The 23,057-nt window shown below is 37.8% G+C and overlaps 1 protein-coding gene across 7 annotated transcripts in view; it reads left to right on the plus strand.

Moving 5' to 3' along the window:
• Positions 1–2,371: 2,371 nt before the first annotated feature.
• Positions 2,372–23,057, plus strand: part of RALYL (RALY RNA binding protein like) — a 376,689-nt gene continuing 356,003 nt past the window's right edge. For 3 of the 7 annotated variants that reach the window (XM_064390416.1, XM_064390400.1, XM_064390425.1), the window contains exons 1-2: positions 2,372–3,996; positions 4,923–5,009. In XM_064390416.1, coding sequence (XP_064246486.1) covers positions 2,914–3,996; positions 4,923–4,979 — 1,140 coding nt within the window. In that variant the 5' untranslated portion in view covers positions 2,372–2,913 and the 3' untranslated portion in view covers positions 4,980–5,009. Of the gene's footprint in view, positions 3,997–4,922; positions 5,010–5,958; positions 6,342–23,057 lie in introns of those variants that run through there. The other 4 variants (XM_064390411.1, XM_064390447.1, XM_064390432.1 and 1 more) reach the window with 4 other exon arrangements.

The raw sequence follows: 23,057 nt of genomic DNA on the forward strand, positions 1-23,057 counted from the left end.
CAGCTCCAGTAGAAAAGGAAGAAAATTGTCTAAGCAATGTGTATATACAGCAGCAGCACTATGCTAAGGGCACAGAAGTTTAATGCAGTCAAGAAAAAGAGATTATAGGCAATTAGGTAATCTCAGAATATATTTATTTCTGCTTATTTGGGGGGAGGTGGAAGGGAGGGAGGAGTGGTACTGCAAAGGTACAGGAAAGGGATATGAAATATTGGGATGGCGTAACTAAAGGCTAGCAAGCCCAGTGTAAGTCACAGAGCACTGGCTGTGTAGTACAATATTTTGGGAACCTTAGGAAGCAACTCTATGCTGGTAGCTAAGCAGAAGTGTAGAAGTGCTGGTTCATTCACTTTCTGCCCAGAATTCTTTGTTACTTTTGAGGATAACTCTTAATCATGTTGCAATGGAACTCAGTTGCTGTTATGCAGAAGAAAAGGTGTAAAAAATGCCAGAAGACACCTTATTTGCATGCATTGGATTGATCTCAAAATTTTCCTATTTTTCCTTCTTTTTGAACTGCATTCTTTTACTTGTTGAGCACTGTTCATAACCAAGCAATGTGATGAACTTTCCCTCATTTCAGTCTAGCATCAAGTGTTCAACTGCTCTTGAAGGAAACTTCCAGCAGGAGTGGCCAGAAAGTAGAAACTAGACACCAATGAATAAATACTTTGTGGGATTCTGTGAAAACAGCGTTATTCCAAGCCCTTTCTTGCTTGTTACCTATTCCAAACATGCACCCCTGCCAAACCTCTTGCACCTCTTACCCTTTAGTGCTTACTTCATCTTAATGGATTGTAAGGGGAAAAGTGACAGAAGCATACTTTGATGATTCCATAGGTAAAAGTAAGGTTAAGTTCTTATGAACTAGTTAATTTTCACAATTTTTACTGCTAGCTATAGGAGGAAGTAATTTATTTACATTTTCTGATCCCCTCAGCACTGTTCTAGACCTGGTCTGGAAGCTGCCCTGAACCTTTGAATATTTACATTTGCCAAGTGTATCATAATGACTTTTTAATTCACTTACAGAATAACCAGTCAATACATTCACACTGAGAGGAAGAACACACATATTTGCAAGTTTACCTTATTCCTAGTTCTTGGAATCTACTGAACAAATAATACATAAAATACATTGTCCAAAATGTACATGTTCTGATCCTCTATATGTGTCAACAAATAACTTACAAGTCAGATCTATTGTACAACACTGGATCATTAAAACACTATCCTTTAACTTTTGTTGTTGTTATTTCAGGAAGGCATATGTGCTCAAAAGTACATAAACAGTAATGGAAACTGAAAAGCAACAACAAAATAGGATTGTTATTCACGCCTTGATTTCGCAAATATGTTTTGAAGTTAAATATCGTTAAAAAAAGCCTCAGTCATTATAATGTATTTATACATGCAGTACGTAGAGCTAGGCAAAATTGAAGTGCACCATCCAAGGAAATACACCTCCCACACCTGAAACCTCAAGACATGACAGTTTGTGATACTATCATGACAATATGATTGAGTTTATTGCCACGTGTACATGCAACTTCGTACAGTTAAGTTGGTTAGTTTTCATACTAAAAGCTCCAATTTCTTGGGTTTTTTTGTTTTTTTTTTTAATCTTTAAAGACTTCCTTTATTTTGCTTTTTTGTTTGTTTTAAACCTTCTCAGATGTATAGCTCTGCTCCTGGGAGCCAAACATAGCAGGGGAAGAAAATTATGAAATGCCAAAACAAGCCTAGTGCCAAAATATAAAGCAAGCAAGGAACCATAGCTGGTTATATATATTTTTAAACTTTGGACAGTGTTCTTTTTGTATTTCATAAAAGAAGTTGAGAGCAAAGAAGAAAGGGAGCACTTCTTTTAATTTTCTGGAAACACTGAGGAAGATATACAGAAAAGGAAAGAAAGAAACGGTCAGGGCAAGGGGAAAATCTTTGTGTGAGGATGCGAAGAAGGAAGGCTGGTGCCCTCACCAGTCTTTTATATAGCAGGGCATCCTCTGACTGGTCAGAGTAATTTTTGTAGAGTAATAACCTGACAGTATCTCCTGCCTCCTGACCTGGATGAAAAGAAACGGGGTCTAAAAAAAAAAAAAAAAAAAGGACGTGAAGAAGAAGGGGGGAGGAGGCAGTACGGCAGGGCAGTATTGGGTATTGGAAAATACTGGCTGGACTGCTCCATCACTGTGCCTGGTTCACAGATGTGTGCTTCTATTCCTCTCTTAATTTATCTTTTGTGGCTCTTTCTTCTACTGCTGAAGCAGTAAATAAGTTAGTTTGTGTGTGATTGTTAGCTGAGAACATTTTGGGTGGGGGCCAGTGAAGTGAGGACACAGCCGAGGCGGCAGGTTGTGGCCTGGCAGTGCTGAGCAGGTTTTGCTTCAGCTGGAGCAAAGCTGCTCTCAGCCCCAGCCGCCGCTCCCTGCGACTGCTGCGTTTGTTAATAAGGAGACATGCGAGGAGAGCTAAAAAGGGAAAAGCAAGCGTCTTGAGGGAACTCTCAGCAACAGTAGCACACAGTCTCCTCCAGTGTATTTTTTGTACGTTAAAGGAAAAGGGAGACACAGAGCTGCTATCCGGCCAGCCACGGAGCTGCTTCAGGGCCGCACCTGAGTCCGGAGGGGCTCGACCCTAAACCCTTCCACCACTGCGGGCAGCTGCGGTGCCGAGGGAGGCTGCCCAGCCGGGGTCAGCCCGGCCGGAGCCCACTGCCCTGCGCCACGCTACCTGCACCTGCGGGCTGCTCCCGGGAGCGGGCCCAGTGGTGAATGGCCCCCTCCGAAAACACTCGATTCCCACCTCGGCCAGTAACTTTGTCATGGGAAGCATCAGCCCTGCCGCTGGAAGGACGGGAGGAGGGAGAAGCCGTGCAGCTGGGGAGAGGCCCGGAAACAGAAGCAGTAGCGGATGGGACCCGTGGTACCTGTCCTCTCCCCCGCTGCACATGGGAACCGCTCTCCGGAGGAAGCCGGAGCAGCGCTGCTCAGACATGACTGGGCGCAAAGTGACTGCAACCTCGGCGCTCGGCACGGAAGCACCCCGAGCTGCGCACACACCGGAGCAGGAGCGGCACAGGGGAACCCCCCCGCCGCCCACGTTGCACCGGCAGCAGCGGTGCCCTGGAGCTGGCGCTACAGCAGGGGATGCCCCTGCCTGCCTTGTCTGCCTGCCGGGGTACTACGCGCACCCACGCTGAGCCGAAGCTGCGGGAGGGGCACCCCCGCACACACGGAGGAATCAGGGCTGGCATCCCGTGCAGACGGCGAGCCGGGCGGCGGGCTACCCCTGCCGTGCGCGCACACGCGGTACCCCCGCGAGCAGTCCCCCATCCCCCGCCGGATCAGCGGGAGGGATAACCCGGGCGCACACGCCTCGGAGCCCGGTGCTGCACCGGGGCCGCCGCCGGGGGCACCTCACCCCTCACCAGGGCAAACCCCGGCTCTCCGCTCCGCCCGCCGCCGGCCCCACTCCCGGGGCGAGCGGCGCTGCAGCGGCGGGGCCGGGGCGCCGCGGCCGGAGGGCAACAGGCGGGCGGTGTCAGGCGATAAGTTCGCGCTGCGCCGGCGAGCAAGTTGCGCTGCCGCGCAGGACGCGCCCGCCTCCGCACCCCGCCCGCACGGCCGGCTGCGTGCCCGCGCTCGGCGGCAGAGAGTGAGAGAACGGAGCGGAGCAGAGCAGAGCGTGTCTGAGCGCGGGGGCAGCGGCACCTGCCGAGGGCAGCGGCGGCGCGGAGCGCTGGGCGGCGGCGAAGCCGGGCGGCTGCGGCGGGCGCGGAGCGGAGCGGAGCGGGCTGGGCTCGGGCTGGGTCCGCGCCCGGCGCCGCCGCTGCGCCCTCCCGGCTGCGAGTCCGCCCGGCTCCGGATCACGTGGCGGTTGCCGGAGGCAGAGACTAGAGAGGAGAGAAAAAAAAAGCGCCTCATTCCTTCTTCCACCGCCATACTGTATTTTATAGTAACTCTCATTTTTATTCCTCCCTTTTACTCCCGCTCGGTGAGTACCTTTCTGCTGACATTCTTGTCCTCCTTTTTTGTCCTGTTTTTTTTTTCTTCCTTTTGTTTTTTTTTTGTTTTCTTTTTTTTTTCTTCTTTTTTTTTTTCTTCTTCCTCTTTGATTATTGTTTAAATGGATTTGATCTTTTGCTGATGACAAGTTTTTTTTTCCTAGCATGCGATGGTTACTAAACTGTGAGCAAAAGGTGCTGCTGGGGCCGGGAGTCACTGGGAATGAAAAATGATAATATTAATAACACAGACTTGCCAGTCCAGCAACAACTGATATACATTTAGTAGCTATATATCTATATATGCAACTGGTTTTGTTGTGGCACGGAAAAGCGATGTGAAATATGATGCTTATTTTTTAAAGATAAGAAAAAAGGCATGTTTCTAACTCTTTTTGCAGAGGATTTTTTTCTGGTGTTGTTTTATTTTTATTTTTGGGTGTTTTTTTAAGGGCTTTTTTTTTTTTTCTTTTTCCTTAAAGAGATGGGAATTGCAAATGCATTTTACAGCAGTGTTTACACAGAGTTTGTAATCTTGCAATACTGGTGGAAGCCACAGAGCAAGATGTTAATTTTATTATTTTTGTTACTGTTTCTTTTTTTTTTTTTTTTTTTTTAACAGTGCAACCAGCAGGGTTTTTTGGTTTTCCTCTTCTTCAGTTTTTGATGCCTGTTTATAATCTGAAACTTTTCTTGCAGCATGTTGCAGTCATCATTTTTAAATACTTTTTTTTCCTTCCTAAAGATAACAAAGCAAAACAGAAAGCCAAAGAGATGATCCTTACTTTTGCACATTTTGCACCTTCACTTTTTATTCTTTTGCCAGCAGTGTTTTATGATGGTTATTGTTATCATGATGATGATGATGATAGATATATACATATATACAAATAAATACATTTTCAAATGATGGCAGTGGAAGGTTTTCCTGGAGAATGAAGTGCGGTTTGGTTTCCTTGTCAACGGAAGATGAAGTGAACAAGTGAACATCTCCCCAGTGCAGGTACTTCATCTCCTTGTAGGCGTTTCCACACTGTGTAAATTACATTGTGAGATTTTTTTTTTTAAAGAAATCTCCTTCCACTCCTTTCTAAACGTGTCTGTGCAATACACATGAGGACTGCACTAAATATCTCTGCCTTGTGATTGCTTGGATGTGTGCAAAATATTGCACTAATTGAGCCTAGATCAGTTAAAGCTGAAGAGAGGTGTTTTATGTGCTGTGCTGTATAGAGGGAAAGTCATCTGGGGGAAAAAAAAAAAATAATCCAGACACCCCTCCTCTCCTCGTTGCATTTAAAAAAAGAATCCCAAATAAACAAAACAGCCAAAAGTAAAGCCCAAACCGAAACTGGATGGAACCTTGAGATCCTCGGTACGAATACAGATGCTCTCAGGACTTTAGACAAAAACAATAGCTCCGGCCATGTATTGTGGTGACTCGTGTGTTTTTGTGTGTGTCTGCTTAAATTTATCCATTAGAAAATTGCTGTGGAGCAGCAAAGCTCCCTCAGAGAGCTGGCTCACTGCCACATGAGGCATATTTTGTAGCCCTAAGGGCAGAAAACCCTTATATCCAACTTCTGCTCTTCATATTAAAAAGGCGTAAACAAGGCAGCGGGTTGCCTCTTATGAGTCTAATTCATTGGGATGGAGATTAATCAGAAGCTGATATTTGCTTGAAGGTTGTTCGTTTCTGTTTGATGATTAAATAGTCCCACTGGCTGACAAGGAGTGGGAAACTGTTACTTTCCGTGATGGTTACTGAGAGTTCAGGATTGGAGGAGAAACTGTTACTTTTCACTGAGAGCACTTAAATGCTTAACAGAGGCTGCCCCTGATGTACAGACAGGATATTGGTTCTGTAAAACACAATTTGGAAAGATTTTTCCAGATGACAGGGTAGGTTTGTTTGGGGTTTGTTTATTTATTTTATTTATTTTTCCCTCCAGAGAGATATATGGTGAAATATGCTGAAGTTCAAGAGCTGAATGTTCTGTGATATTCTCTGTTGTTTACTTTATTGTGATGGGATTGCTAACTGTATTTTATATAAAGAACATTTAAGGATCTAAAACTGACTATAAAGATATGCCATGTATTCAGATGTGGAACCTAAAGTAAGTTACAGGGGATATATTTCTTTTGTCACTGTCATGTAAGCAAATATAATTCAGAGAATTACAAATGCGTTTGGAAATTTCAGGCTTCTGATGCTTATGTTTATATTCTTGCAATGTAACAGCTTCCTTTAAAGTAGAAAGTGTAAGTGTATACATCATGCAATTAGTCACATTGAAAAATAAATAAATTCATTTATCTTTGTAGAAACATAACTATTATGTGTTTACACTGGCTTTTTCCAGTTTTACTGTAATAAAAATATTTTGCACATATTTATGCATGAATTCTGCTCTGACATGTTAAAATACTTTTGGCAGCATAACAGGGTCAATAATTCATGTGTCTAAAAACCAGCTGAGATATTTCCATGATAGATTATGATGACTTTTCTAAAATAGTTATGATCTGTTGGGTCATTACACCACATTTTAAGAAGACTCAGCCTGCTTATTTTTTCACTATTTAATTTAAAAGCAAGCCATTAAGAAATGAGAGATTGAAACTTTATTCTCCACCCCTCTATTTATTTCCATCCCTCCTTTTATTTAAATGAAGTGCTTTCTTTAAATTAGGTGCAACTCCCGGTAAGCAAAATATTTTGATACTGCTAAAGCACTGAAATAAAGTAACTAGGCTAACAGTTTCCAGAATGATCCTTTTGTCCTTTCTTTTAATACTGCAGGTGTGTTGTGTGAGTAATTTTGTACAGATAGTTGCTGAGTGAAGAGCTAATCCTGCTCACCTAGTCTTATCTTGAAGTCTGAGAAAGTGCATTCTTAAAACTTTCTGTTTAGCACCATTTTTCATCCACAAAGCACCTGTTGTCTGAGTAGTATGGTAATTAACATACATACATTTCATTTGCAGCATTCTGAGGTTGTAGGAGTTCATATATATCAAACAGCCTTGGGACCTAAAATAGGAATAAAGGAGCAAGTTTTGAAAGAGAATCCTTCTACCTCTGTGCAGTATGTGGGCAGAGCAGGATCTGGGTTGATGGAATTGGTTTCGGCTTGGTGCTTCTATAGTTATGCTGTGACTAATGTTTTAGAAAGCCATAGTTAGTGTCAAAGACAATTGTCCTTTTGTGCTTTTGAGATGAATAAAAATTTTGCCTACAAATTGCAGGCTTGTATCTGCAAGTGATGATATCATTATATTCCTTATATAGTATGGGATGTAGTCATACTGTCCTAGCTTCTGAAAGTAATGGGAGTCTAGACTGAAATGACATCTTCTATTTTTCTTTACATCTGTTTTGGTATTCAGGACAGTACAGGGATTTAAGATACCTTTATAAAGGGTTGTAAACTGAACCCTTTGGAAATCAGTTTTTCTTTCTTCTTCCATAGCTATTATTATCATCAGTATTTACTTGCAAATGAAGAAGAACAGGTGAACGGAAATGAGAAACTGTGTAGCATCCAGTGTGCTGACTCATGAATATGTGGTTTTAGCTGCTGTAGTGGCCTGAACTGGTAAAAGACTATCTTCTTATGTTTTTCAATATGGGAGCTAGAACTAGAGTGGCCTGTGGTCATGAAGTCTGTTTGCTGTGATACTAGGCTGATCTTCGTACTTTGTTCAGATTCAAAAAACTCTGGTTTACATTTACCTGGGTAAACTCTCGCTGCACCTCTTGAAGGTGGGGCATAGCCTCACTTTTTATGCTTTTAGAAACTGAATTTCTATCCTAAATTTATTTTCAGATAGTTTATTCTCTTTTTCTCTCTTTTTTTTTTTTTTTTTTTTTTTTTTTGTGCCACTGCTGACCTTAAACAGTAAGGCTCCTTCTCTATGTCTTTGCTCTTCAGAGTATAGTATATTTTTAGAGAGCAATTGCAGCTCCTTTTCCCTCATGATTTCTGGGCTTAACTGGGAGAGGTCCCTAAAAGTGTGGCTGGTGCTGGGAGGGGATGTTGATACCGGCTCTGCCCAAAGTCATGCTGCAGCAGAAACAGGGAAGCTACATTCAAATCCTCTTCTGCCCAGACTGATCTGTTCTGCTTTCAGCTGAAAATATTGCAATCTGAATTCTGGCTCTCACATCAGCCCAAACATTTCCACATGAAGCCACACACACAGCCATGCCTTCTGGTGAAAAGCGGTTTGCACCATGTGGACCTTCCTTCACTCTGCCTAACCAACCTGCATTTCTTTGGTTACACTGCAACAGGAAAGAACTCTTGGGAATTTCTTCTGCAAAACTCTGTTTTTTAAACTCTCAAGAGTTTTCTACATATTGGCTTAGTAATTTGTATTCTTACTGGGGAAAGGAGCATGAACAGGTTTGAGGTAATACTGTATCACATTCTTTTTTCAGGAATAAATGGCTAAAGAAAGATGGCTAAAGTGTTTAAAATTTTTACCTTATTATATCTTTTCAGGTCACTTATATCTTAGCTCTCTAGCTTTCTAAAACATTGTTCTATGGCAGTTTGTTTCTCCTTCATAGTGTAATTTTTCTTATTTTTTTCCTTTCCTGCATTTTGGGTTTTAAAAGATAAAAAGATAAAAAGGCTTAATAGTGTTTCAATTGTAGGATTATACAGACTGATAGGTCTGCCCTCAGATGAAGTTTTAACTTCCCTTGGTCTTAGAGGACATGGTGCTCTGTCACATTCTGAAGACAAATCCTGTATGTTTTAGGTACTTACAGAATATCTGAGCAGAAGGCTAAAGTTGAGTATTTCCTGATGAAAAATTATGTAATCTGTGACCCTGTCTACATAGTTATCCAGTTTGTAGCTCCCTGGAACTCAGATCCAGGCTGACAGAAGAAAACAAAATGCTGATTTTAAGTGGTATAAGGATTAAAGTGCACCATTTTGACCTTTGTGAAGGTACCAATCTTATTTTTATGATCTTTAAACAATTACAGGAGTAAAATGGCTTGAAGATTATTGTTTTGCACATGTCTACATTAGAATAATCTGTACCTTCTCCCCCATTTTTTTTTCTATTTCAAAATGACGCTAATCTCTATAACGTATTTAATCTTTCAAAAACATTTATACCGCAGCTTTGGCAGTATTTCTGAGAAAGTTTATTTTTGCACAATGAAGTGTGATTTCTCATCTCAATGAATCATCTGCCAACAATTAAAAAAATAATGAAATAGACCTTCAAATTACTAAGTAAATTTCAGGTTGCTTAGTGTGAATATAAGAACATGTTTTCATCATTGCTGTATTCTGGAATAATAATATAGATATGTAGATTAATAGATAGAATCACAGAGAGATTTTTAAAGATGTTTAAACGTCATAGAGAATTAACAAAAATCTTATGTCGATTATCCCTCAGGGCTTAACCAATACTTTTGTTTAATACCTAAGAGTTTAATTTTCTTGGTTTTGGATTTATGCAGATCTATGTTATCTCCTGCCTCTTGACAAAGGCTACAGAGTTAATAAGTTGCCTCTCTGATACATCACTGTTTGTCTCCTGGCTCCTTACATCATGGCTGGCCTGCTGGAGTGCTGGGGCTCAACCATTAGGCAGTTGCATTTCTGTTTCAGGAACAAAGTTGTTGGGGTTTTTTTGCTTTTTGTTTTTTGGGGTTTTTTGTGGGTTTTTTTTTGTTTGTTTGGTTGGTTTTTTTGTTGTTGTTGTTTTTTGTTGTTGCTGTTTTTTGGGGTTTTTTTTCTCTGATGCAGTTATGATAGTAAGCAGAATATTTCTATCTGACTTGATTGGCAGAGGTTTGAACAAGCAGAGGTGAATTTCTTATGAGTGATGACCAACAGTGGGTATAAATGTGGTGGAATATTGATGACACTCCCCAGACTCTTCATTTTTTTTCTTTGCATACTCAAAAGTCTTTCTCCTTAAATACCCAAAGATCTGATTAAAATTGGTTCACACCAGTGGTCCTTCCCAGGTAGGCTTCTCCTGATGCCAGTGATTATTACCTTTACTTATGTGCAGTCTCTGAGCAACAAAGTCAAGGTGGAGCTCTGGAAACAGCTCAAGATTTCTATAGTTAATTTTACAGTCCTCTGAGAACAGCTTGTAGCCCTTTGGACAGGCAATAGTTTATAGAAGGCAGTACAGGCCATTATTATTTAAAGAACAAGAGACATAAAGAAGACAATGATAACTCTTGGACCTCAGTGACTATTGAATAATCTGGTGAAAGTCAGGTCCCTGTCTTCCCACTGTGCCCCATACCAACAGCCTTTTTTTCAGCCCGTTCAGTCACATTGGTTGCCTTCTTCAAGGTCCTCCCTTGAGTCAGTCATGTGCTTTGTGGTGTTCAGGGTCAACAAAAAGGGGATACCTAGCACAAATCAAGTATTAATGAGATTCTTAATCTGACTGAAATGAGGGTAAATTTGTTCTGTAGGAAAGCATCACATCAGTAGAATTCATTCAATAAAAAGGTGTCTCTGTTTCTGCTCAGAGTTTTGCATAGAAGGTCCTATTGTCAAAGAGATGTGACACACATTGTTAAATCAGGGTAACTTTATGATTTGTAGGAGGCACTGCACATGTATACCTTGCATACAGTATTTTTATATTCTATTTTTATGTAATTTATACTTTTAGACTGACTCAATATTTGGAGTTTCTGTCTCAAATAATTTAGTTTGCATGGCGTTGACAATGCTACTTTTCCTTTCTGTTTTGTGTTATAATGGAGTGCAAAAGCACTAAAATGTTTACACTATCCTAGGCATGTTCTTTTTTAGAACAATACAAATGAAAGTAACCAAGATACCCTTGTGAATTTTTGCACACCAGGCCTGCACTCTAGGCTTACTGCATGCTAACAGCTCTTGTGGGCACAGGGAGTTACAGTAATAACTCACTGACTTTTACAATGAAACACTGTGTATTTGGTAATTGCAGCAACGTGCTTCTAGCTTGATCTGTAATGCAAGTTACTGTTTATAAAAGAAAATTAATTCTGTCTAGTTACAATATTTATCACATGATCCTTCACACAATATTAGAATAGATTTAATATAAAATTTAAAAATGTTCTGTGCAAACTACCATGCAGTGTCTGTGAAACAGGCCCCCTGAAGGCATAATTAAAACAAAACTTCCTTTTTGGGTACCTTTAAAGGGGATTAATGCTACTGTTTTCTAAGTAGGACACACACATACACACATACATGCTACCCATTTTTCATCTTGTATTTGCCACTGATTTCACAGGATAAAACTCAACAATTGAGGTATTGCACAGTAGGTCAGTTTTCTAATGTATTGCACAGTAGGTCAGTTTTCTAATTTCTCTTTACTGCAAAAATTCACATCCACTTTGTTTTCTTTTTCCCAAACTGAAGAAGAAGGATGCAATTAACTTTTCCTTCTGCCTTTACAACTTAGAGCTAAATGGGAGTTCTTTAAATGATACAGTTACAAGATTGGCTCTGGAGAGGTTAACATCTTCTACTTGGACATTTGCAAGCTGTAGACAATTAATGTACATTATGAATAATGAAAAGAAAAACTGCATATATGCCACTTTGGCTTTATGGCAGTAGTTTATCAGGACATTGATGCTATTTCTATTGTTTATTATTTTATGAAAAAAGCATGCTGGATTACCATTTGTCAGCATGTGCCCTGTTCCAGTAGGTGCTGTAGAAATAGAAAGGTGCAGAATTAAGGCTTGGTGCTATTAAAATCAGTGACACATATGCTGGTCAAAATTTCATGTCAAACCATTGTTTTTTCCTGTGGATTTTTGATGAAGTGGTTCACACAAAAGGCTCTATTCATCTCACTTAACCTTGCTGTTTAAAAAATAGGTTTTTAGAACTAAGCTAGTCATCATTTTAGCCATCTAAAACTTAGTCATTGAAGTCTAACACAGTAGCTCAAGGCTTTGTAGTCAACAGAGATAAATATTGCCTTCCTGCAGAGAATTACGGATTACATCCCAACAGAGGCATCTATGGACAGCTGAGATGAACAGCCCTCCTAAAACACCTCTCTCTTTACACTGATGAGAGAGAACCTAGATGGCCCATTTAAAACAGATTCCTAACTTTTTGAGGGATGAAGTTAAAGGAGATGAATCGCAAGCTCCCCAGTCCTCCACTTCTTCAAATCCTAATTTTGCAATGAAATTTTTGGGTTGTTTTTTTTTTTTTTTTTGGGCTTTAAAGTTTTTACTTGAATTTATTTTCAACTTTTCCAGCAATTCTTCTCACAGGCATATAAATATGTTTTTAAATATTTTGAATCAATTCCAGACTTTGACAAAGTTCTTAGCGATATCTGATAGGACCAAGATTTCACATCTTTTTTGCACCGGTTCACCCTGTTTCTGTCTTTTTATAATGTGATCCAGCAATAATTGATCCTTCAATAAGTTCTCCTCACAGAGTCCTATTCTAAAACCCACATACTTAACCTGTTGGGTACAATCATGGACCTCATTTGAAAACCTTTGAAAATTATTGAAAAACAACAATTATATGGGTGGCAATGGAATCAGGTAATTGTACTGTATATATGAATAATTGTAAGATATATTTAAAAAATAATACATCAACAGCAGAAGATCTGAATTTGATGTCTCTGCAGTTGGATCTTGAAACTATAAAAGGCTTTTTTAGTTTGTGAGCTGAGGTCATCCAGGCAATGTAGGGGAAATATTTTGCTATTGATAGCATGCTCCTGGTATCTTCATGTGCACACAGTGAAACCTGTACTTTTGAATACCAGGTAGATTTTAGTTTTCCCTGTCTTGAGTAATTTTTTAGAGAACACTGGAATTTTATAAGACTGTTAATGTCTGTAAAATCACCTCTTCTGCACAGTTTACTTCAGTGCCTTGCTTCAGATCTGTCCCAAGTCATTGTATGTAGCAGTATGCCAAGCAACAGCCGATTTGTGACACTACACAATATGTTATATCATCCTCTTTTCCCACAAATTATGAATTCAGCTATTTCATACAGTATATGTTTGGCCTTTCTGTAAGATTTTCTACAGGTACTGAAATATATGAAAGTAGTGTACATGTTTCCACCATGGGTTTTGTCTTCTTCTTGGCCGGGCACTAGCTGGGTGCCTGTGCAGACATCATTAAACTGCTCATACAGGCCGTGTTTTTCAATGACAGCATAGTATGAAACCAAACTAAAGCTGAATCCAAATTAGAAATGAACCATTTGTTATTATAGGAGTAAGCACAAAACTCAGCATAGTGAGAGTTAATTGCCCAAATACCACAGTATTACTACCATGATAAAGTAAGCTGCAGCTGTAAGCTCTAAGAGTTGTAATATAATGGTTTGCACAGACTCAGAAATCTTACAGACTTCTCAGAATTGAGAAGGGAAGTTAAAAAGTTGGAGTTCTCAGCACTTTGAAATAACTGCTTTAAATATGCGCAGTCATATTCGCTGGGGACTATAAACTGTTAGTTGCAGCTACCGTGTCACGTTACACACTTCATCACCTCTTGGTCTTTGTTCTTCACATTCTATTTATATTTCAAACTTAGTTTTTTGTACTGTCCCTCAAAAATGCATTGTCTGAGCAGTGTTCACATAAAACAGATTTACAGATTTACAAGGCTAAAACCCTTTGCTGACTTCATGAAGTTTTCGCCTCTTTTCCTGCTTTCATTTATGCACCATAACATTTCCTTTTTCACTCTTGTATCTCTGCTCAGAGTTAGGAGCACAGTGTTGTCACAGGAACATAAAAGTCTCATGACCATAGATTGTCAGAACACAGGCCCAACTGAAATTCTCAGTGAGTGTAGGGCATGTAAACCAAGCACAAATTCAGTGTCTCTTGTCTCTCTCTGCCTGCTGCTCTGGGTGAGTAGGTAGTCTAGGCAGCTTGACTGAGGGTCACACATTTGGAGAGAGGCTTTTGAAAGGCAAGATTACAATAAAAATAATTGCAGTTCAGTTTAAGGAAATAAATTATTTCAGGGATGCCACATCTATTTATTTTTAATTTGTTGTACAAATTAATGTCATATATAGTGTGACATTTCATCTCAGAAATTTAAAAATGGGTTCAGAAATTCATGATACTTGGTCACAAATATTAATGAATGTCATAAATACTCATCATAATATGAATAGGGCTAGCTACTTTACACTCTCAGGTCTTTTAAGATCAAAGTCAACCCTGCTATGGAGACCTGTGTCACACTGATCTGCATTGACAGAGAAAAGTGTATTTTCAAATGTTGGGTGTGTTCATTTGAATTTGTGTTTTTTATCTTTTATTTGTAATTTTTTTTTTTATTTCAGATTTTTTGGACCTTTCCTCCTGCTCTGGTCCTTTCATCTGGTGTCAGTACAGCTCAGGATAAATTAAAAGGAAGCAATAGGAGAGGGATGGAAGAGGGGAGAGGAGTAGAAAGAGGAGGAGAGGCAGAGATGAAAATGGAGAAAAAATTCCCAGTGATTCAGCTAAGACTCGAGACAATGGGGATGTTTTCAATCCCCACTCTTTATCTTCCCCTCTAGCTCAGGCTTCACTCCCTCTCTACTTTAGCTTTCATCACCACTACAGATGTTTCACAAATTTCTTTTTTTCTCCTTAAAGAATAAAACCACAACAATTAAAGTATTGCAAACAAGAAAATACACCCATCTTCTCACAAAATATAAGATGACACAATTCATGTAAGTGGTTCTTGAAGTAGGATTATTTTGCTCCTAGTAGTCTTTGACTATGAAAGAATGAAATGGTTCAATAGTTCATGAGCAAGACAAAGCCTAGATTTCTTGTTTCTTTTATACCCAACTTCAACCCTTTAAATCAGTTTGCACATGAGTCTGTGTTTCACTTTTATTCATCTGGATCCAAAACCAGACTTTCTATTGGTGTTTATTTACTTCTTTTTTACCTCCCCTTCTTTCAAATCTTTCTTCCATGGGTCCTTCTTACTCCTTATCCTCTTATAGAAAGTATAAATTAAAAACTATTCCTATTCTTTCATTTAGTTTTTGAATTTTGAAGTGTATTATTCAGCTTTGTAATTCAAATACTCCCACCAGAGTAAAGAATGCTATCTGATATTTTCCTGTGCAGAGTGACTGTCAGAAAAGATGCAGGGACCTCATGACTCAGCGCTGGTCTGGCTCTTGGCTTGGTCCCAGTGCTGTGTCTTTCTTCCCAGCTGGAAGGTAGGCCACTGTGAAGGTGGAGGACTAAAAGGACACTTTGGCTAAGCCTCTTTTCAGTCCTTGCCGGTACTTGCTTCCTCTCAGCTGTTCCCACCAGGAATCCCTTACATCTCACAAGGTGGCTTTAGGAGTGTTAATAGAAAGGATAGGCTCAGTAACTGGTCTTCCTAAGAAAGTATTTCCTAAATCTAGAGCTTAAATTGGTCCTGTGGCTCCCCTATACCAATCTGCCTGATACAAAAAAGGCAAAGGTTAGCTACTGAGTCAATGCAAAACAAGACCCAATTGTAAATTTGAAGCCTCAATTCTTTAAATAGAAAGTGCTAAGAATTCCCAAGCCCTTTTTAGACACTATGATCAATTAAAAAAATTGAGTAGAGAAAGGTGTTAGATTTCAAAGTATTCTAGATGGAGTAGTATTTATTACAGATGCTGGTGGAACCGGTCCAGAGCAGAACAGTTGGGTCCAAAAGGCTGAAATAACTTTTATATCCTAAAAAAGACTTTTAGAAAAAAAATCTAAATACTATAGGTCAAATGCAAACATGCTATTTATTACATGAATAAATAAAAATTACATAAATCTCCAAGAAAACACGTGCTTCTTTCAGGGATTTTATGTTTAAGCATATGTTAAATTTTATTAACATTTAGGAGAACTTGCTTTTAAAACTTCTTAAAAGATGTTCTACAAATTGATGCAACTGACAATTGCCTCTTTAATTGACAGGAAATGTTAAATTTTGTTGCTATTGATGTCTGCCTGATGTATTGTTTTTATGCATTTAGAACTGGATTGTTAGCACTCAATTTACTTGAGTCACACATTTGAATAGCAAGTTTCTCATGTCAGTGGGGTGGGCACTCAGAGCCTCTGAACTCGGTATTTCTGATCTCTGGGCAGTATCTATGAAAAGTGGGAGCCCTTTGGAACAACTTGGTGAGATTCCCCCAGAGAACTGTACTGAGGGCTGTGACCATCCCACAGGACAAACAGGATCTCCTCCACGCACCATGACGTGCTTGGCAGAGACCATGTCCATCTCCCTGCTACAACCAGGGAACTACTTTTAACACTTTGATTTCCTGGGATTTTTTAAAGTGAGAGAGTTTGTAGAAGACTTTCCTGGGCCTTCAGAAAGTTATGGTGTGAGGTGCAGCTTATATGTTTAAAGGCAGATAGCACTGGTCCAAGCAATCTGCATACCTGTTGGAGCTCCAGGCCGTGTTTTTCAGCCTTAGGTGTTATTTAAGGTCAGTTAAGGGAAGCCTACCTTAACTTTAGGTAACTTCACTGACAGTGCAAGAGAAGTTATGACATTTGAAACTTGTCTTTGGCTGCTGTTCAAATGCAATGCAAGGTATCCCATGCTTCAGAATTTAGTCATTTGCAAAAGAGAGAACTCTGACTTTCTTGTTCCTTTGAGTAGATATCTTGAAAACATGGGTGCTGGTGAGCTCATAAGACTGCCCACACAAGCAAGCTGAAGGAGCTGTGCAAACAGGTCTGAAGCAAATGTTTTGCAAAACACACGTGAACTGATGATGTCTTTCTCACTGATTCAAGTCTTTTGCCTGATCTCAGTCCTACCATTCTATCATCTCTGCCACAAATATTAGATATTTTAACTTTGTAGTTTACTTTGCAACATTATGTGTGCAACAAAATAATTTCATATTGCAATTACTATTTTACTTCAAAAGGTAACTACTGTATAATCCATTATCATCAATTTCTTTTATGACCAGCTCTTTACTATTATGTTTTACAGCTTTTCAGTGCATCAGTAAAGTATCTTTATAGAAGTACAGTAACAGAGTTGGCACCTTTGATTCTAGGAACTTCCTAATGAAAATTTCAAAAGCCTTGATCCTTTCCTGAAAGGGTAATGCTACTTACATATAAACTTGAAACTTTATAAACTCTCTCTTTCAAAATAAATACTTTGTGACCTCTGGGAAGTGATATATTATGTATTTATTGGTATTGGTTGCTTCATGTAACACGTATGTTTTGAAATAAATTGCTTTATTCTCCTGGCATTAGACTTCCACCACTGAAATTCAAAGAAAGATTTCCAAATTTTGATACTTGCCTCTCAACTGCTGCTTACAACAACAAGCAGTTCTGTCATCTTTTGAAAACTGAGAAAATGTGAAAATGTTGAAAGTCAAGAAAATTTTGGGGATCTCTAGTAAATACAGAGTTAAAAGCCTGAGTTCAGCACCTTTTGAAAGTTTCATTGTGTGTGGAATGTAGATTATTGCACATGATGGCTTAGACAGTCATCTGTGTATCTACTGTAATTAGTGTATATGTTGGCAATCTCTATTTGCCCTGGAAAAGAGAATTGTGGGGAAAACAAGGCTGAATGAAGGTTGCTATCATCATCAAGAAGATATTTCACATACAAAAGATACTTTAAATAAATATACTAAGGACAAGGCATACCAGGTACTCTTTGAACATGTAACGTGTAGCTTTCTATGTGTGGCTTGTAGCACCTCAGGGAAACTGGGAGTCAGGTATTGCTCTCACTGGCAATCGTGCAACACTTTGAATATTTGTCTACTTGGGTTGTGATATGAGAGGGTTTTTAATCTGCGGATGTAATTTCTTAAAGATGAGATATTGTGCACAATATTTTCTCATGAAAGCACCATTTTTTTTCCCATGTATTTTGAGTAGTACAGCACATACCATGATATATAGAAGGTGCTCTGCTCCTGTGTACCTATATTCATGGATACTCCAGCTCTTTCAATGAAGTCTATGACAATGCTTTGTTATTGGATTCATTTGAAGCAAGATCAGCCTTCTGTTTTCAATACAGTAGGGATACAGTAGGATTTGTTTCATAAATATGGAACAGGGTATTAATGCAATAGAATAGACACTCTGGTACCTGTTGAATCAGGGGGTTTGATGACACTAGATAAATTTGCTTTAATGTAAAATGTTCAGTGCTGTTTTTCTTATGAAATTAGTTGCTATATAGTTTTTCTGGTACACTAAAATTGAAAAAGAGCTGATATAATGGTTCAAATAGCTCAATCTGCTTTTGCTGGTAGTAAAGAATAAGAAAATGTTATTTTCAGAAAAAGCTAGTTGGTATTAGAATACATCGAACACTAGAATAATAATGCAATAATAAATTAGACTGAAATGTTTATAGTTAATTTTATAGTTTGTTTTATAGTTTATTAGTATTAATAAGTTGATGCAGGAATTGATGTCTTGTGCAATTAGATATCAGGGCAGATCACATTGTCATACCAATTGTCATAATGATCATATCAACTAACAGCAACTTTATATTATGTAGAAAAACAAAATCTTAATATATACTGTAGAAAATATGCTTAAAGCAGGAACACATTTTTTCATAATGAAAACAAAAAATTGCAATATTTGCAAGAAGGTGAAATAGGAATACATTATTAGATCAATATTGCAGCTCATATAAAACTCCTGAAATAATTTCAAATAACAGGAACTTATAAGTTCCTAAATTCTGGTATTTCCTAACTTTGTATTCCTTGACTTTGCCAACTTACATATCTTTTTTCCAATATAGTGCTTTCTGAATGTGTATGTGTATAGTCTATATTTACTCTATTGAGGGAGATTACATGTCTAGACAAATATATTTGAAGTTTCATTATGAAATATGCAATAATGATAGCATAAAAATACAACTATTTATGAAAATTGCTTTTGGAGAATTGCCTTGTAACTTCCTATTGAAGCTATAAATTTGAACCACATTTTTATTTGCACCAACGCATGAGGAAGTTTCAGAATAAGATTTTAAATTAGAAGCATGCTTTAATGAACAAAACACACCACTCATGCTTGGTCATATATGTATCCCAGCAGAAGTTCAGCAAAGTCCTCTGGTTTTTGTGACATTCAGCTTCCCATATATATTCACATATTTCATTTACAACAGTAACATTTCTATAAGCACTTATTATATTAAGCAAATTTCATCCAAGATTTTTAAGACCTTACAAATGCTTATCATTTAAGTAATCATAGGAAGGGAAAATTTTATTGATTTGTGTAGCCAAAGTGCAAAGGACTCCAGCAATGGAAGTAAAATTAACAGCTTATTAAAACCATAGAGGATGAGCTCCAACCTCAAATCCACATGATTTATATGCAGATTTTAACCCACCATTAGTGTTCAAGATTCTGCACTAGAGTATGTATTCATTAATAACAATTAACTTTTTTCAAAACAATAGACACAATGTAAATATTTAAATGATTTTCAGTATGAAAAGTATTTGCATGCATTACCCCATGAACTCATTCAGTGAAATCCTATCACCAGCAGTATATTGAAAATATAATCAGTGAAAAGATAATTATGCATTTTAAAATACTCTTTCTATTAATATTTTTTGGTTTATTCTCATAATATGATATATAAGACTTCTCTTATACTTGAGGCATGATATAATTTTTCTTGTATTCTTTTTGTAAGACTCCAGGAAGTTCTTTATCTTGGAGGGTTTTTTAATCTATCTGTCTTCTTCAACACATTTTAACAAAGCTCAATCTAAAAAGAAGGAGAAACAAAAAGGGGGGAAAAGGGGACTTTATTAATAGAACAATACGAGCATGTTTCAGAGCAGGTGGAGTAGAAAGAGACATCAAAGCCAAGTTAACAAATAGTGAACTCATCATAGTGAAGTCTTCAGGAAACTCCATTTTGTAGGCAAAATTTAAAAAGTCATGCAACTAACTTTGATTCTTAAGTTAGATGACTTTTAAGGAAGTAGTTATGTTCCAAGAGAAACCTATGAGATTAAAAAAAGGGTTAAAGAGAATCTATGAGAATCTGCTGAAGTAATTCCTTCATATACTACATTTTTTATATATATACATATGTATATATGAAATACTACATATTATATGACCTTATTTTTTATGATATATGGTCTAAGATAAGACACAAATTTCTGCTTAAGATAGATAATGTTTTTTGGGGTTTTTTAAGCAAACCCCACATATTAGACTACAATTGAATAATTAAAAATGAAAGCAGTTGTTTTCACAAGCCAGAATTTTAAAAACAAATAATTTTCTTTTGGTGAAACCAAATGTTAGTTGACATAAATTAATGAAAAAATATTGTTTGAACTACTGTGGCTAAAGTACATAGCTTAATTTGCATATTTAGTTTCAACCTAGCTGATACAAAGCTTGCAAGTTCTGTGGTGTAGTAGGGGGTGTTATGGCTTTTGGCTTTGGTTAAGATCCTCTTTGGTTGTGCAGGTCAAACCTCCAAAATACACATATTTCAAGGTCTCTAATTGTAAATTTACACTTAATATGATCACATAATTAAATTAAGTCAAATTGTGAATTGCAAGTGAATTGCAATTCACTTGTTTGTCTCAGAATCATAGATACTTTGTGGACAAAAAATTCCTGTGGAGTTGAAATGCAATTGTTTCACGTTGGTGGAAAATACACTTTTTACTTTATTCTGCAGTATTATACTGAAAAATGCTATAGTACTAGATATGATAAAGAGTAATATCTTGAAAATCACTACTGATATTTTCTGTAGTCAGATCCCCAACCAATTACTAAAGTCAAACTTAACTAGCTAGTAATGTTTTGAGAGTCTCAATTCAATTGGCTGCTGTAGAAGGGCTTCTACAATTGCCATTTTTTGGCATCCATACTTATACGACAAGCATAGCCAAAATTTTATCACGTTTAGGGGGTGCAGTTAAGAAACCCAACTCATTGTAACATAATTTAAGACAGAATTCTGTAAATTTCTTTCATTAACACTTAAAGGAATCTTCCCATCATCTAAATTTTTATTAACCTTCCCAGTTGTGCTTTGCCAAATCCCAACACCAGGCATTTTTTCCATCTTACTATAAAACTGCTTATAAATTATAGAGTTATTGATTGTGGTGATATTGTGCATCTAATGTGATAAAAAGGGTCCTACTGCAAACCAGTAATTTTCACAAACATTACCAAAATAAATTGATTTGTATATTAAGGTTTACAATGTTTCATCTTTATTTTAGGTAATAATCTTAATGAAATTTTAAAAAATATATTTTCAAATTTATTTAGAAAAAATAATGATGAGAAGTTTTATTGCACAACAGAAGGCAGGAAATGGGAGAGAACTTTGTTATTCAGTTTCTAGGCTCCATCTCCATTTAGGCAACATTTTTCCTGAAAGTCTTTTTCTCAGTTCCTTTTTTTTTTTTTTGTTTTTTTTTTTAATTTTTTTTGAGGACACATCAAGAGTGTTGACATGTGCAATCCCTCTGCCTCCTCCAGCTTCAAGCTTCAATGTCTCTGGTATCTTGTAGAGTTTATATGACTTTCAGAAGTCTCTGGATATGTTTAATTATTTCAGACTCAGTGCTGGGCTAGTGTGGTCTCAAAGACCTGAAACTTCTCTTTTCTGTGCAGTCCTCTATAAAATCTTCTGCTTAAACAAGTGCTTCCTAAACCCCTTTTCAGATGATCAGCCTTTTGGGCTGTGCGCACAATTTCTTCAGTGGGAAGTTACAGCGTAAAGAAAGAATATCCTTTTGCATTGATTGAACTGGAACAAAGGGCATTTGTTAGAAAACAGGAGACTGGCAACATCTGTATCTCTTACCAAACATATATTAATTAATTCATCTGGTGGGAGCTTTCCTATCAGTATTTTTCCTGTGATCATTAGAGATGAATGTGATACTGATTGCACTTTGGAAATAAGCACTAGCATTACCTACTTTCATATTTGTTTTAAAGTATGAAATTTAAAAAATAAAAAAACCCACCCCAAACATTGAAGTACAGATAAAGCTTATCATATTTCCTTCAGAGAAAGCTGAGAATATGAAAATAATTTTCCTGTTGATGTAAATCACCCGTTTATTATGACTTATTTCTTCTACATGTGTGCAATACAGTTAACTTTTGAGTTGAATGAAATAATCTAGCTAATTTTACTCAAGGACTTCAACCTTTGACTGCTGATGGGAGTATAGTCACATCTTGTGGAATACACTGAGGAGTCTTGCCTCCAGAAAATATGTAGAAGAATAGTATGAGATAGAAAAAACCCTTGTAGAAACTGCAGAGGTAATAGGCAGTGAAAGGAACATAATATCTAATGGAAGGATGTGTATTCCCAACAGAAACAGTTGAGTTCTAGACCTTCACTAAAATTCCCTTCTACCCTCCTTTTTTTCTCTCTTTAAGGTTTCAGTTTCACATGCAACCTCCTTCTGTCCCTTTACATAGCTACTAACATATCTGAAAATTTTTCACTCACCCTTTATAATTATATAATTGTTCAGGTTGGAAAAGATCTTTAAGTTCTTCAAGTCCAGCTCTTAACCCAGCCCTACTGTGTTCACTTCTAAATCATATCACCAAGTGCCTCATCCACATACTTTTTAACACTTAAATACAAATAATGCCATAAACAAAAAATAAAAGACAAGGAGTCTACACAAAGCTAATGGTTATTTGAAGTTAGGGTAAAATTTTAAAAAATCCTGTGACCTGGACATTTCTGGGCATGGTCACCAATATTTGCAGCTGATCTAAGCTGGTAGGATGTCTCCACTAAATCAATGGAGAATTATTTACCTGGTTGTACTCTCATAACTTTTTCACAGCACATGTGATGGGATTTACTCCCTTTCAGTGGTAAATTCTGCAAAACAGGATGATTAGTTCTATACTGGGAAGGTCATTTCTGTCTTATTTCAGAATAACTAATGGAGCTTTGAAAATGTCAAAGTAATGCATGTGTGTGGTG

The sequence above is a fragment of the Passer domesticus genome, chromosome 1 (genome assembly GCF_036417665.1).
Source record: "Passer domesticus isolate bPasDom1 chromosome 1, bPasDom1.hap1, whole genome shotgun sequence".
Classification (NCBI taxonomy): domain Eukaryota; kingdom Metazoa; phylum Chordata; class Aves; order Passeriformes; family Passeridae; genus Passer; species Passer domesticus.